This window comes from Stegostoma tigrinum, chromosome 1 (assembly GCF_030684315.1).
Source record: "Stegostoma tigrinum isolate sSteTig4 chromosome 1, sSteTig4.hap1, whole genome shotgun sequence".
In the NCBI taxonomy this organism is placed as follows: Eukaryota; Metazoa; Chordata; class Chondrichthyes; order Orectolobiformes; family Stegostomatidae; genus Stegostoma; species Stegostoma tigrinum.
The window spans coordinates 241,938-256,308 of NC_081354.1; the positions used below are offsets into that span (position 1 = coordinate 241,938).

Here is a 14,371-nt window from a genome sequence, read left to right on the forward strand (position 1 = left end):
TAGAAATTTAATTCCTGAAAGAGTAATTTGGTAATGGCTTAGTTACCATTATTAATGTCAGCTTTTAATTCCTTTTGGTTGAGAGATACTTTGTAAAAGATCATACAGGATATGATAAGTGGAATTGAAAACCACATATATCCTTCATCTGAGTTGGTCCCAAGGTTTTCAGATAGAGGATTCCTTACCTGTATTGAGTTAAACACATTCATGGAAACAAAATGTTTTTTTTAAACTCCTGTGACCCACAATACTTAGGCTTAGTATTTATCAGTGATGTGATTGCTGTTTATGGCTCTCTGAATAGAGTTGTAGAGTCGTACAGCATGGAAACAGACCCTTCGGTCCAACTGATTCACGCTAACCAAATATCCTAAATTAATCGAGTCCCATTTGGCTCATATTGCTCTTAAACCCTTCCTATTCATAAACTCACCCAGATGCCTTTTAAATGTTGTCATTGTATGAGCCTCCACCACTTCCTCTGGCAGCTCATTCCATACACACATCACCTTCTGTGTGAAAAAGTTATCCCTTAGGTCCCTTTTATATCTTTCCTCTCTCACCTTAAATCTATGCCATCTAGTTTTGGACTCCCCTACATAGGGAGGAAAAAAGCGTTGGCTATTCACCCTATTCACACCCGTCAAGACGTTATAAACTTCTAAAAGGCCATCGCTTAGCCTTTGACACTCCAGGGAAAATAGCCCCAGCTCAGCAAGTCTGGCAGCGTCTGTGAAGAGAAAGTCAGAGTTAACTCTTTGGGTCTGGTGACCCTTCCTCACAATTTGTAAGCCTTTTCTGAACCCTTTCAAGTTTCACAACATCCATCCTATAGCAGGGAGACAGAATTGCATGCAGTATTCTAAAAGTGGCCGAACCAATGTCTTGTACAGCCGCAACATGACCTCCTAACTCCAGTACTCAATGCACTGACCAATAAATGCCTTCTTCACTATCCTGTTTACCTGCAACTCCACTTCCAAGGAACTATGAACCTGCATTCCAAGGTCTCTTTGTTCAGCAACACTCCCCAGGACCTTACCATTGTGTATATGCCCTGCCCTGATTTGCCTGGCACAAAATGTAGCACTTCATGTTTATCTAAATTAACTCCATCTGCCACTCCTCAGCCTGTTGGCCCATCTGATCAAGATCCCGTTGTACAGTGAGGTAGCCACCTTCGCTGTCCATTACACCACCAATTTTGGTATCATTTGCAAACTTACTAACCATATCTCCTACGTTCCCATTTAAATCATTTATATAAATGACAAAAAGCAATGGATCTAGCACTGATCCTTGTGACACACCATTGGTGACAGGCCTCTGATCTGAAAAGCAACCCTCTACTACGACCCTCTGTCTTCTGCCTTTGAGCTCTGTATCCAAATGGCTAGTTCTCCCTGTATTCTATGAAATCTAACCTTGATAACCAGTCTGGAACAAAGAACCTTTGTCGAACGCCTTACTGAAGTCCACGTAGATCATACCCACCACTCTGCCTTCTTCACCCTCTGCGTTACTTCTTCAAAAAACTCAATTAGGTTAGTGAGGCACAATGTCCCATGTAAAAAGCCATGTTGACCATCCCCAATCAGTCCTTACATTTTCCAAACACCTGAATTTATTAATTTATAATAGTACTGTCATTGTAGATGGCAGATGCTCGACTGTTCCCATGTGACGGCATTGGAGACTCCGCATAATTCAGTGACTAGTAAATAGCATTCTTCATTGAGTAGAATTTTTACAGTACAGGAGGATGATTCGGTCCATTGTATCTGTGTGGCTCCCAAAAGCCAACCAGTTCGTCCCATTTTTCATCCCTATTCCCATAGCCTTCTAACTTCATCACTTTCAAATATATATTTAGCTCTATTTTTGAAACTTCCTATGGAGTTTGCCTCCAATGCTCTCCCAGGCATGGCTAGCCAAATCCTAACAACTTTCTGAATAAAGAAGTTTCTCCTCATCTCACTCCTAACTCTCTCGCTGACGGTTTTGAAAGTGTGACCCCTAGTTACTGACATACCAACCAGTGGAAACAGAATATCCTTCTTTGTCAAAATTAATAATTTTGAACACCTCAATAAGGTGATTGTCTTAATCTTCTCTGCTCTAAGAATAAGCCCAATTTCTCCAATCCTTCCTTGTATCTGAATTCCCTTGTTTTTGTTGTCAATCTAGTAAATCATCTTTGCATTCTCTCCATGCCATTAACATCCACCCTTAAGTAAGCTGCTCGGAACTGAACACAGTGTTCCAAATGTGGAGTCTATGCCTCTGTTTATAAACCCAAGGATCCAATAAGCCTTTTTAACAATTGAGTCAACTTCGCTGGCCATCTTCAGAGAATAATGCGTGTGAATCTCAGGGTCCTTCAATTCCTGTACTCTCTTCAAAGTTGTACCATTGAGCCTGTATTGTCTCTGTTTCTTTTACCAAAATGCATCCCCTCTCATTTCTCTGCATCAAAATTAATCTTCCAGGTGTCTGCCCATTTAACCAACTTGTCAGTGTCTCTTTAAAGCCACTCAGCATCGTCATCACTATTTTCCCTAGCTTAACGTTATCTACAAATTTAAGAGATTTTTGACCTCAACACCCAACTCTAGACGAGTTACATAAATCCAAAAAAGCAAATGTGCCTGGGGAATGCCACTTACAACTTGTCTGCAATCTGAGGAATCCTCATCTGTACCTGTCCTCTTTCCTCTCTTTTAGTTAACTTCTACTCCATGCAGCCAAAGACGCATCAATCCCAAACGTTCCAATTTGCTAACCAAGCTATTTATCTTATCCGATATTATGGCATCCATCAATTTTCCCACTATTGCTGTCAAGATGACAGGTCTGTAGTTTCCTGGATTATAATTTGTTCCTATTTTAAATAATATTTGCAATCCGCCAGTCCCCTGGAACTAATCGTGTGTTCAGAGAGACCTGGAAACTTTCTGTAACGGCTCCATGATTTGCTCCCTTAACTTAGCAATCTTGGATACATCCCATCCAGGCGTTGCGACTTCTCTACCTGGAATGCTGCCAGCCCTTTTTTTTGCACTTTGTCTTTATTTATCATTGTACTGCTCAGTTGCTCAACACCCATGTTTTCAACTCAGCCATTATCACCACGTTGAGATTCGGTCAAGATAGAAGCCAGTTATCCATGTTGGACCTCTGCCATACGTTTGCTTCAGTGAACAGTTTACCCCACTTGTTCCTTAGGGCCCTGCTCTATCCTTTGCTAATCTTTTACTACTTTATAAATTCATGTACACGTGGTTGACATTTCTCGTTCCTAAATACATTGTTAAATTTATGTATGTTTAATCCATTTGCCATTTTTGAAACCACTGTCTTATTTGTTCTAAAGCATGGTCGGGGCGTGGAATGCATTGCCAGAGAGTGTAGTGGAGTCGGCATCATGAGGGGTATTTAAGCGGCTGTTACATAGCTGTATGGATGGTAGTAAAAGGTAGGGGTGGAGGTTACATAGACCTTAGGATTAGGGTAAAAGTTCGGCACAACATTGTGGGCCAAAGGGACTGTACTGTTCTATGTTCTGTCTCTGAAAACCATCCATTTCTACGTCATCACATAAGCTTTATGATATTAGTGAATTTTAATGGAACTTCGAAGATACAGGGCAGTGCCAGGAGGCATGCTGCTAAAGGAGGAACTACACATGAGCCCGTCTGCAGTTTCTCACGAGGCTGGGCCTTCCACCTCCACCTTGTCACTTCCTCTCTCACCCTTGGAATTTCAAGCTGAGGAAAGTTAACTTGCAATCCTCAGCATGTCTCACCCGTGTAGACAAAAGCAACCCCAGGATTACCCAGTCAAAACTCAAGGGTGAACAGCCTCTACATCAGAGCTAGCTCCTTCCACCTCAGCTGCAGAATCAGGGAGTGCGCTTGGCTGTAGGGGGAGGGGAAAAGAGGAAGACTTATTAAGCACATTTTGGTGCCACAATGAAGAAGGCCACCTTGGGGCATTGTCAGGGCAAGCCATTTAGCAGCAGTTCATGGTCAATAGGCTTCACAAATTGAGGTTTGTGCACACTGTTGCTGATATCAGCTACAGTTGGCAGGAACAATGTGTACGCATTGTGCTGCTGGTACTTTTGGCCTTCATGATAATGATCCCTATTGTTTGGATCCCTCTATGCATAATGTTGAAGCTGCTGAAGAGTTGTCTGGCAGTGGTTGTGATTGACTTTCAGAGAAGGTCAATGGTGTAGAGTGACCAAAAGTGCTTGTCCTACAGGACTTTGTGCTGGACTTTTGAGACATATAACCTATGTTGTTGCCCTTTAAAACCCCTCTGAACAGTGTGCTGCAGAACCCTTCCTTACAGGTTGTCATTTGCCCTGTCTATTCAGAGTGTGGTTACAGCCATTTTCTTCCCATTGCACACTTTATATTTCCAGCAAGATGGATGGCAACAGTGAGCACTGCTCTTCCAGCAGTTCTCAGCCTCAGCTGACCTTGTTAATAAGCCTGTGTCACCTACCCCTTCAAACCCATAGGGTTCACACATCAGCATGTCCCTACCCAGCCCATCTACATTCATCTCCACTGATTCTAACTTTCCTACTCATGCAGCCATATGAAGAGGCGGCTGTGCTTGGTGTTGTAATTCATCTTTTACCCCATGCCCATTCTTGATGCCAATTGAGTATGTACAAGCCCCAATCACCACCATCCTTTCCTGTTACACTCTTCCAAGTCATCTTGTACAGTTTTGCCAACCCCCTTCGTAATTGTATTACACCCTTGTCCAGGGCCTGTAGCTCTCAGTTCTGAAAGCTAAAATGCCGAGGCTCCAGCTGCTGTTTCATCATCTCCCACCCCCCCCTCCCAAAAAAAAACCTTCTTTCCCCTTAATTCCTGAAGTCCGACCTAAGGGACTTACCATGACCTACCCCCGACCAATGTGCCCAGACCGCTGACTGCTTTCTGTAAGTCTCAGAGACTGCATTAGCTGTTTTCCCCGGACTGTTGATGGTGATGTCTACAGACTTATCATAGCCCCCTCATTGTATTGCAGAGGCTGATGACGACAGATTGGTTCTTAAGTTCAGAAGGATGAGTAGGGATGTGATTAAAACTAATTAATTAAATTCAAAAAGGGCTACACATCAGATGCAGACAGGATGTTTCCCTGCTTTTTATAACCAGCAGTCGCAGTCTAGACCATTTAGGACTGACATGAGATATTTATTTGCTCATGGACTTCTCTATCACAGAAGACTGTGGAGGCCAAATCACTGAATATTTTCAAGAAAGAAATAGATATATTTATAAAGGCCTCAAAAGGTTTGGGGAGAAAGCAGAAATGTGGCATTGAGATAGAGGATCAGCATAGTCATGTTGGGTGGTGGAACAGAGTTAAGGGACATTTGCCTGTTCAGGCTTCTAATTTCTGTGTTTCTATGTGTACGGTTGTAGTAATTACAATCAAATTGTTGTGAAACAGATGCACAGAGGAAGGCTGTCCACATAAGAAATTTTTCCACACCCGCTACCTGATGCGAATGCGTTTAACACCAGATTGTTCAAAGATGCTAATATCAACATCATCTGGTTATCTTCTAATTCTTCATGACCTTGATTTAACCCAATCATTGGAAGTTTCTAACTATCGCAGTTTGAGAGGCAAGCGTTCTGCTTCAAATACAGGCGAGTACATTGAACATTATGACTATCATATTCTGAAAGTCGCTGTCTTAAAAACCAGTAAGTTTGTTGATTGAATCTATTCCTACTATATTTTGTTGTTAAAATAGTCACACAGATTGAATTTTAAATTTTGTGTTGATTTCTTCATCTGCTCTGTGGCAGGCATGGTATGATCAGTTTGGAAAGATTATCTGGCTTCTTGCTTATCCTCGCAATGTGACATGCTGGGCAAGAATCTCCTGCATGCACATGATGATTTAATGACTTCTCGCTAATGACTGTCTCCCCTCAACTATAACAATGGCATAGCGGTATTATCTCTAAACTATTAATCCAGAAACTCAGGTAAAATTCTGGAGACTTGATTTTGAATTCATTAACAAATATGAAATTGAGTCACATGATGATCATGAACCTACATGGGGATAAAACTGCCATCCTTGCCTGGTTTCTGTCACAGCAATGTGGTTGACTCTTAACCATCCTTTGAAATGGCTAAGCAAGTCGTTTAGTTGTGACAGCTGCTATAAAGTCTCAAAAAAGAAGTGAAACTTGATGTACCACATGAGATGGACCTGGACATCAGAAACAACAATGGTAGAAACAGACCTGTGAACTTTGCAGAGTCCTTCATACCAAATCTGGGGTCTAGAGCCAAAAACTGGGAGAGCTGTCTCTCAGAGCTTGACCTCGTCATAATTACAGAATCATACTTTACAACGTCCCACACATATGTCCTGTTCCAGTGGCAGGATGGGCCCAGGAGAGGTAGTGGCACACTGGTATACCAATCAGGACTGTTGTTTGCGGGAGTCCTCAATGTTGACTCTGGACCACAGGCATAGGAGCACAATTAAGCCATTTGGCCCATTGAGCCTGCTCCACCATTCCATCGTGGCTGGTACATTTTTCAACCCCTTTCTCCAGTCTTCTCCCTGTAACATAGAACATAGTACGATACAGCGCAGAACAGGCCCTTCGGCCCTTGATGTTGCGCCAGCCTGTGAACTAATCTAAGCCCCTCCCCGTACACTATCCCATCATCTTCCATATGCTTATCCAAGGACTGTTTAAATGCCCCTCATGTGGCTGAGTTAACTAGATTGGCAGGCAGGGCGTTCCACGCCTTACCACTCTGAATAAAGAATCTGCCTCTGACATCTGACTTAAATATACCACCCCTCAATTTGTAGCCATGCTCCCTTGTACAAGCTGAAGTCATCATCCTCGGAAAAAGACTCTCACTGTCCTCCCTATCTAATCCTCTGATCATCTTGTATGTCGCTATTAAATCCCTTCTTGGCCTCCTCCTCTCCAATGAGAACAGACCCAAGTCCCTCAGCCTTTCTTCATAGGGCCTGCGCTCCAGACCAGGCAACCGTCTGGTAAATCTCCTCTGCACCGTTTCCAATGCTTCCACATCCTTCCTGTAACGGGGCGACCAGAACTGCACGCAATATTCCAAGTGAGGCCGCACTAGCGTTTTGTACAGTTGCAGCATGACATCACGGCTCCAGAACTCAATCCCTCTACCAATAAAACCTAACACACCGTAAGCCTTCTTAACAGCACTATCAACCTGGGTGACAACTTTCAGGGATCTATGTACATGGGCACCAAGATCCCTCTGCACATCTACATTACCAAGAATCTTTCTATTGACCTGGTATTCTGCCTTTCATCCCCTTAGAAATCATGAATCTAAATATCTCTGTCTTAAAGACACTCTGTGACTTGACTTCACAGTCTTCTGTGGCAGTGAGATTCACCGCCTACTGGCTGAAGAAATTCTGCCTATCAATCGAAAGGTCTTGCCTGCACCCAGAGGCTATGCCCTTGAGTCCTCTTGTACAACTGGGAACCTAGTCTCCACATGTACTCTATCCAGGCCTTTCAGTAAACACATACTCTGGACCCCATGAAGTCAGATGGGTAAGAAAACCTCTTATTGATTACCATGTACCATAAGACCACAGGTATAGGAGCCAGAGTCCCTCATACTCACACTCAATTCCAAAAGCCATCATGTAGAGACTCAAAGAACTGAGTTGCACCTTGTATGACAAGCATTCATTCCCAAGATCATTCTTGTGAACCTCCTGTTCACCCCACGCCAAGGCCAGTACATCCCTTCTTAGATACGGGACCCAGAACAGCTCTCAACATTCCAAATGCAGTCTGATGATGGCTTTATCTAGCCGCAGCAGTACATCTCTGCTGTTGGATTCTAGCCGTCTTGAAATAAACGCTAACATTGCATTTGCCTTCCTTACTGAACCCACATGTTACTCTTTAGATAAGTGTGAAGCTGGATGAACACAGCAGGCCAAGCAGCATCTCAGGAGCACAAAAGCTGACGTTTCGGGCCTCGACCCTTCATCAGAGAGAATCCTTTTCCAAAATCCCTTTGTGCTTCAGATTTCTGAAGCCTTTTCCCCGTTTGGAAAATAGCCCATGCTATTATTCTTCCTATCAAAGTGTATATTCTCACGCTTTCCCACATTGTATTCCATCTGCCACTTCTGTGCCCACTCTCCGAGCCTGTCCAAGTCCTTTCGCAGCCTCCCCCCCTCCCCAAAAACACCTGTCACTCCACCTATCTTTGTGTTTTCTACAAACTTAGTAACAATGCACCCATTTCCTTCATCCAGATTGTTAATGTACAATGTGACATTGACCCCTGTCAAATTCCATTAATCACCGGCTGCCATCTTGAAAAAGAAACCTGTTTATCCTCAGTCTCTGCCTTCTGCCAGTTGGTCAGTCCTCTGAGCAATGCCAGTGTCTTGGCTCTAATACCTTGAGCTCTTATCTTATTTAGCAGCCTCCTGTGTGGCACCTTATCAAAGGTCTTTGGGAAATCCAAATTGATTACGTCCTCTGATGAAGGGTCTAGGCCCGAAACGTCAACTTTTGTGCTCCTGAGATGCTGCTTGGCCTGCTGTGTTCATCCAGCCTCACATTTTATTATCTTGGAATTCTCCAGCATCTGCAGTTCCCATTATCTCTGATTATGTCCTCCTTTGTTTGACTTGCCTGTTACCACCTCAAAGAATTCTAACAGATTTGTCAGTTATGACCTTCCCTTGAATGTAGCTGTACTGGCTTAGCTTTAGTTCACCATGCATTTCTAAGTATTTCCTGCCTTCACATTACTTATTCCTTACATTGTGTTGTGTGGCACTATAACTGTGCTAAACAGGACAGACTTGAAACTGTTGTAACAACTCATGACTGGGCATTCATGAGGCACTGTGGGCCATCAACAGCCACAGATTCACACTGCAACACAATCTACAATCTCATGGCCTGAAATATTCCCCACTCAATCATTAGCCTCAAGTCAGGATCAATATTGGTTCAATGAAGAATGCAGGAGGACATACCAGGAGCAGCACCAAGCACACAAAAATGAGGTGTCACCCTTTGAAACTACGGAACAGAACTACTTGCATTCTAAACAGTATCAGCAGCAAGTGATAAACAGAACTTAGTGATCCCACAACCAGTGGATCAGATTGAAGCTCTGCAGTCCTGCCTCATTCAGTCTTGAATGGTTGTGGAAAATTAAACAACTGATAGATGGAGGAGTCTTCTTAATGTGGAAAAGGCATTAGTGCAAAAGGTAAAGCTAAAGCATTTGCAACAATCTTCAGCCTCCACCAGAGATCTCTGATATCACAGATGCCAGTCTCCTAATCCATAGAATCCTGACAGTGTGGAAGCAGGCCATTCAGCCCATCAAGTCCACACCAACCCTCCTCAGAGGTGCTGTGATGTTGGAGTCGCTGACCACTATGTTGCCCCATTCACTCCATGTGATATCAAGAAACAGTTGGAGGCACTGGATAGTTTAAAGGTTATGGGCCCTGACAATATGCTTGCAAAAGTACTGAAGACTTGTCTTGCCACTTTTAGGGTGCTATGGACTTGCACCCCAAGATGAGTCTATACATCAGTGCTCCTCAGGGTCCTGCTATTTCCTGTATAATTCCCTTTTAGCATTTGATCTCTCAAAATGCGTCACATCACTTAGATTAAACTCCATCTTCCATTTCTCCATCCAACTTTTCTGTCATACTTTAATAACCTTTCTCATTATCTGCATCAAACAGATCATCTACTTTTTCAATCCAAATCATTTTTAAACATATTTATAAAATAAGAGGTACCAGCATTGATCCTCACTGAACATCACTGGTCACAGTCAGAAAAATACTCCTCCACAACTACCCTCTGTCTTTTATGACCAAACCAATTTTACATTCAACTTGCCAACTCACCATAGATGCTGTGTGACTTATCTTCTGGACCAGACTACCAGGAGGGACTTTGTCAAATGTTTTTTGGTAAAGTCTTTAAGGACAACTTCCACTGTCCTACCCTGATCAATTATCTTCGCTACTTCCTCAAAAAACTCAGTCACATTTGTGAGACAAGATCTCCCCAGCGTAAAGTCATGCTGACTATCTCTAATAAGTCTATTCTTCTCTAAATACTTGGCATATAGGAAAATGGTTGTGGTTGTCAGAAGTCAGACATCTCGGCTCTAGGACATCTCTGCAGGTGTTCCTCATGGTAGTGTTCTAGGTTCAACCATCTTCAGTCATAGGTGGGGATGTTTGCCAATGATTGCATAATGTTCAGCACTATTCGCACCTCCTCTGATACGAAAGTGGTTCATGTTCAAATTCAACAAGTTGTAAACAATATCTAAGCTTGGGCCGAAAAGTGACAAGTAACATTCATGCTATACATATGTCGGGCAATGACCATCTCCAAAAAAACAGACAATCTAACTACCATAGATGATAAGGTGTAGAGCTGGATGAACTCAGCAGGCCGAGCAGGAACGCTGGCATTTTGGGCCAAGACTAGGCCCGAAACATCAGCTTTTCTGCCCCTATGATGCTGCTTGGCATGCTGTGTTCATCCAACTCTACACCTTGTTATCTCAGATTCTCCAGCATCTGCAATTCCTAGTGTCTCTGAAACAATCTAACTACCACCCTGAATGAATGAATTTCAGCTTAGCTGCTTCCTCTCATTCATTTGAGTACTGAATAAAAGCCTGACTTGTATCCCCTCTTGAAAAAGTGGATGATTCAGGTAGTAATTCCAGATTGATTGACAGTCATAAAGTTGAACAGCACAGAAGCAGCCCCTCTGCCCAACTTGTCCTTGCTGACCAGATATCCTGAATTAATCTAATCCCATTTTGCAGCACTTGGCCCATATCCCTCTAAACCTTTCCTATTCGTATACCCATCCACCTGCCTTTTAAATGTTGTAATTGTACCAGCATTCACCACTACTTCTAGCAGCTTGTTCCAGACACACACCACCTCTGTATGAAAACAATGCCCCTCAGGTCGCTTTTAAATATTTCCCCCCTCACCTTAATCCTATGCCAACTAGTTTTGGACTCTGCCACCCTGGGGAAAAGGCCTTGGCTCTCCACCCTATCCATACCCCTCATGATTTATAAACTTCTGTAAGGTCACCCCTCAGCCTCTAACGTTCCATAGAAAATAGCCCCAGTCTATTCAGCCCCTCCTTATTGCTCAATCCCTCCAATGCTGGCAATATGCTTGTAAATATTTTCTGAATCCTTTCGAGTTTTACAACATGCTTCTAATAGCAGAGAGAGCAGAATTAAACGCAATATGCCAAAAGTGGCCTAACTAATGTCCTGTACAGCTGCAGATATGACCTTCCAACTCCAATATTCAATGCACTGACCAACAAAGGCAAGTATACCAAACGCCTTCTTCAATATCCTACCTACCTGTGACTCCACTTTCAAGGATCTATGAACTAGCATGCTAAGGTCTTTTTATTCAGCAACATTCCCCAGGACCTCACCATTAACTGTATAAGTCCTGCCCTGATTTGGCTTTCCAAAATGCAGTACTTCACATTTATCTAAGTTAAACTCCATGTGCCACTCCTCAGCCCTTTGGCCCATCTGATCAAGATCCTGTTGTACTCTGGGGTAACTTCCTTTGCTGTCTACTACTATTCCAATTTTGGTGTCCTCTGCAAACACCTTAAGTATACCTCCTGTGTTCACATCCAAATCATGTATATAAATGACGAAAAGCAGTGGATCCAGCACTGATCCTTGTGGCACACCACTAGTCATGAGTCTCCAGTCTGAAAAGCAACCCTCCACCACCACCCTCTATCTTCTACCTTTGACCATGTTCACATTGTTATTGAAGCTGTCCTGAAAGGGACAACATTGGCAGAGATATAACATCCAAGAGTGGATGTCCATTCATTCTCAAATTCCTATTTTTGCATAAAAAAGCAATCCTGGAATACAGTAAGTTCTCAATAAACAATGTTTCTTTCCTAAGGTGTGTGACTTTCAATGAAACAAAACTGAACAAATTAGAGTTCCTCATTGCAACTAATATGATAAGTATAGAGACAAAAAAGCTGCAGATGTTGGAATCCAAGATAGACAAACCAGGAGGCTGGAAGAATACAGCAAGCCAGGCAACGTCTGGAGAAAAGCAGCAGTCAACGTTTTGGGTATAACTCTTCTTCGGGGCTGGAAGAAGGGTTATACCTGAAATGTTGACTGCTCCTTTTCTCCAAGTTCTGCCTGACTTGCTGTGTTTGTCTACAATATGGTGAGTCTAGTTTAGTTCTTCAGATGGTTTGACACGAGACTAAGTGTATTAAACTCTTGAGTTGAAATAGTGTTCTTTCCTAAATTCCTACATTTATGAGCAACTGTTGAATTTATTTTAAAAGAATTAAAGTTGACAGTGGACACTTTAAGTACATGAATTGAAATGGTTTGGAGGGATATGGGCCAGATGCAGGCAGATGGAACCATTTTAGTTTGGGATTATGCTTGGCATGGACTCGATGGACCAAAGGGTCTGTTTGCATGCTGTGTGACTCTAGGATTGTGCTCAGCTGCAGGCTTCATCTGGTGACAGATGACAATATCAGTGCCTGAGCGGCCTAACAACTTACTAGTATTGGTAGTAGATATTCGGACTGTCATTGGTGAAACCAGATAGGAGTGGAGCTGGGGAAGAGGAGCAGCTGAGAGGCTTTTGTTGTGTTGGCGCACTGACCCTAATGGTGCAAAGAAAATTTGCAAAACATCATGCCAATCTGTGGCAACCTTGGAGCTGACTGTTGGATCTCCTCCCAGGTTACCAATAAGTGAGAAGGTACTATGAGCTGCAGAGCCCATGTCCGCTACCTGCACCTCAACCAAGGTGCAGCAGAGAGAGCAGAACAGTGAAAATCTCAACAATGAAGGTTACCATTGAGGTACACTGTGAGCTTATTTGTTAAGGTACAGGTAGTTTGCATTTAAAATAATCCTGTTTAGCTTTAACATTAGTAAGTTATTTGGACAAAAAAATCTTGTCCATTGTGAGATTTGTTAAAATTGGCTAAGGTGCAGCCTTATCCAGCGGTGGCCCAGGTGGATGCTGGACAAAAGGGGCGCAGTGTCCCTGATAATGGGCAGTACCAGAGAGCAGCCATAATGTGCTCAGAAACAAGCAAGGGCCTGATAAACAGACACTCTGGAGCACTAATCACGTGCAGTCGTAACCCAAGCTTCACAGTTGGAACGTTTGCTACAGGAGGTATCGTAAGTAAAATGTTATAATTGTTTTTTACAAGTTTTTCTCAATTTATTTTATTTTCAGTTATTTACAACTGTAGGAATTTAGTTATTTAAAAGTCTGCAGTTTAGTTCAGAAGGTACAAGCGTAATGTTTAATTTTTTCTCTACTTGAGAATTCCCCTCAGAACCTAATACCAACTTTTTACATTGAAGCACTGATTCATTAGAATCAATGTCATTTCAAGTTGGAAGTTTTCAGAACATAACCCTGACTTTAAATGAAGATGCAGTGTAAATTGGCAGGATTGGCAAGGGGGCAGGGAGAGACAGGAATTCTAGCAAGCAACATTGTAATGAACATCATATTGTCAAAAAGATAGACTTTATCTGTTTTATCAACAACATTATAATGAAGCAACATTGAATCAATATTGAGGAATTATTGTTGGTTTTGAATGTACCCACAGGTTACAGAGAATCTGGCCTTCAAAATATTTAATGTTCATCTAGCTATATCCATCTTACAAGTGAAAAAGATTTCTTCTTTTTTGGACGAAATAGAGGCTATTGAGCTAATTTTTTGTGCTTTTGATTTTTAATTCTGATACAAGCACATCAGACTCAATATAACACTTGCATAAAAACCACCACACCTCAAAAAGACATAATTCTAAGTCAGAAACATCGTATGTCCTTGTCCTAGCAGTATAAATTCTTTCATCCATCTCACATTGCATTCAGAAGGTCAGAGAAATCAGAGGGCATTATGACAGTACTGCTGTGCCCTTTTTAAGACCATACCATTTAATTAGCATAAAGGATGCAGGACTTGGAAGTAATAGAAGCTTGTTTTATGAAAATACTATCAAACTCAGCCGTCAAGCTGTCCAAAAAAACCATTATGAAAATATTTTCCACGTGAAGTAAATTTAGTGTGATAGATTTAGGTGGTGAATATGTAATATGGCTTGAAAAGAGAGCAAAATATACACAGATTTTGTTTGCTGAGGAATGATGACTTGTAGAGCCACAAGCTTGATTAATGTTTCCAAAATGTGGTTTGGACCTCAAGTGGGATCATGAG

General features: G+C 42.3%; 1 protein-coding gene across 2 annotated transcripts in view; it reads left to right on the top strand.

Moving 5' to 3' along the window:
- The window catches only part of wdr32 (WD repeat domain 32), a 101,564-nt gene that overhangs the window by 70,714 nt on the left and 16,479 nt on the right, over window positions 1-14,371 (top strand). For both annotated transcript variants that reach the window (XM_059645580.1, XM_048558303.2), the window contains exon 11: window positions 5,482-5,684. In XM_059645580.1, the coding sequence (XP_059501563.1) occupies window positions 5,482-5,684 (203 nt within the window). The remainder of the gene's footprint in view (window positions 1-5,481; window positions 5,685-14,371) is intronic.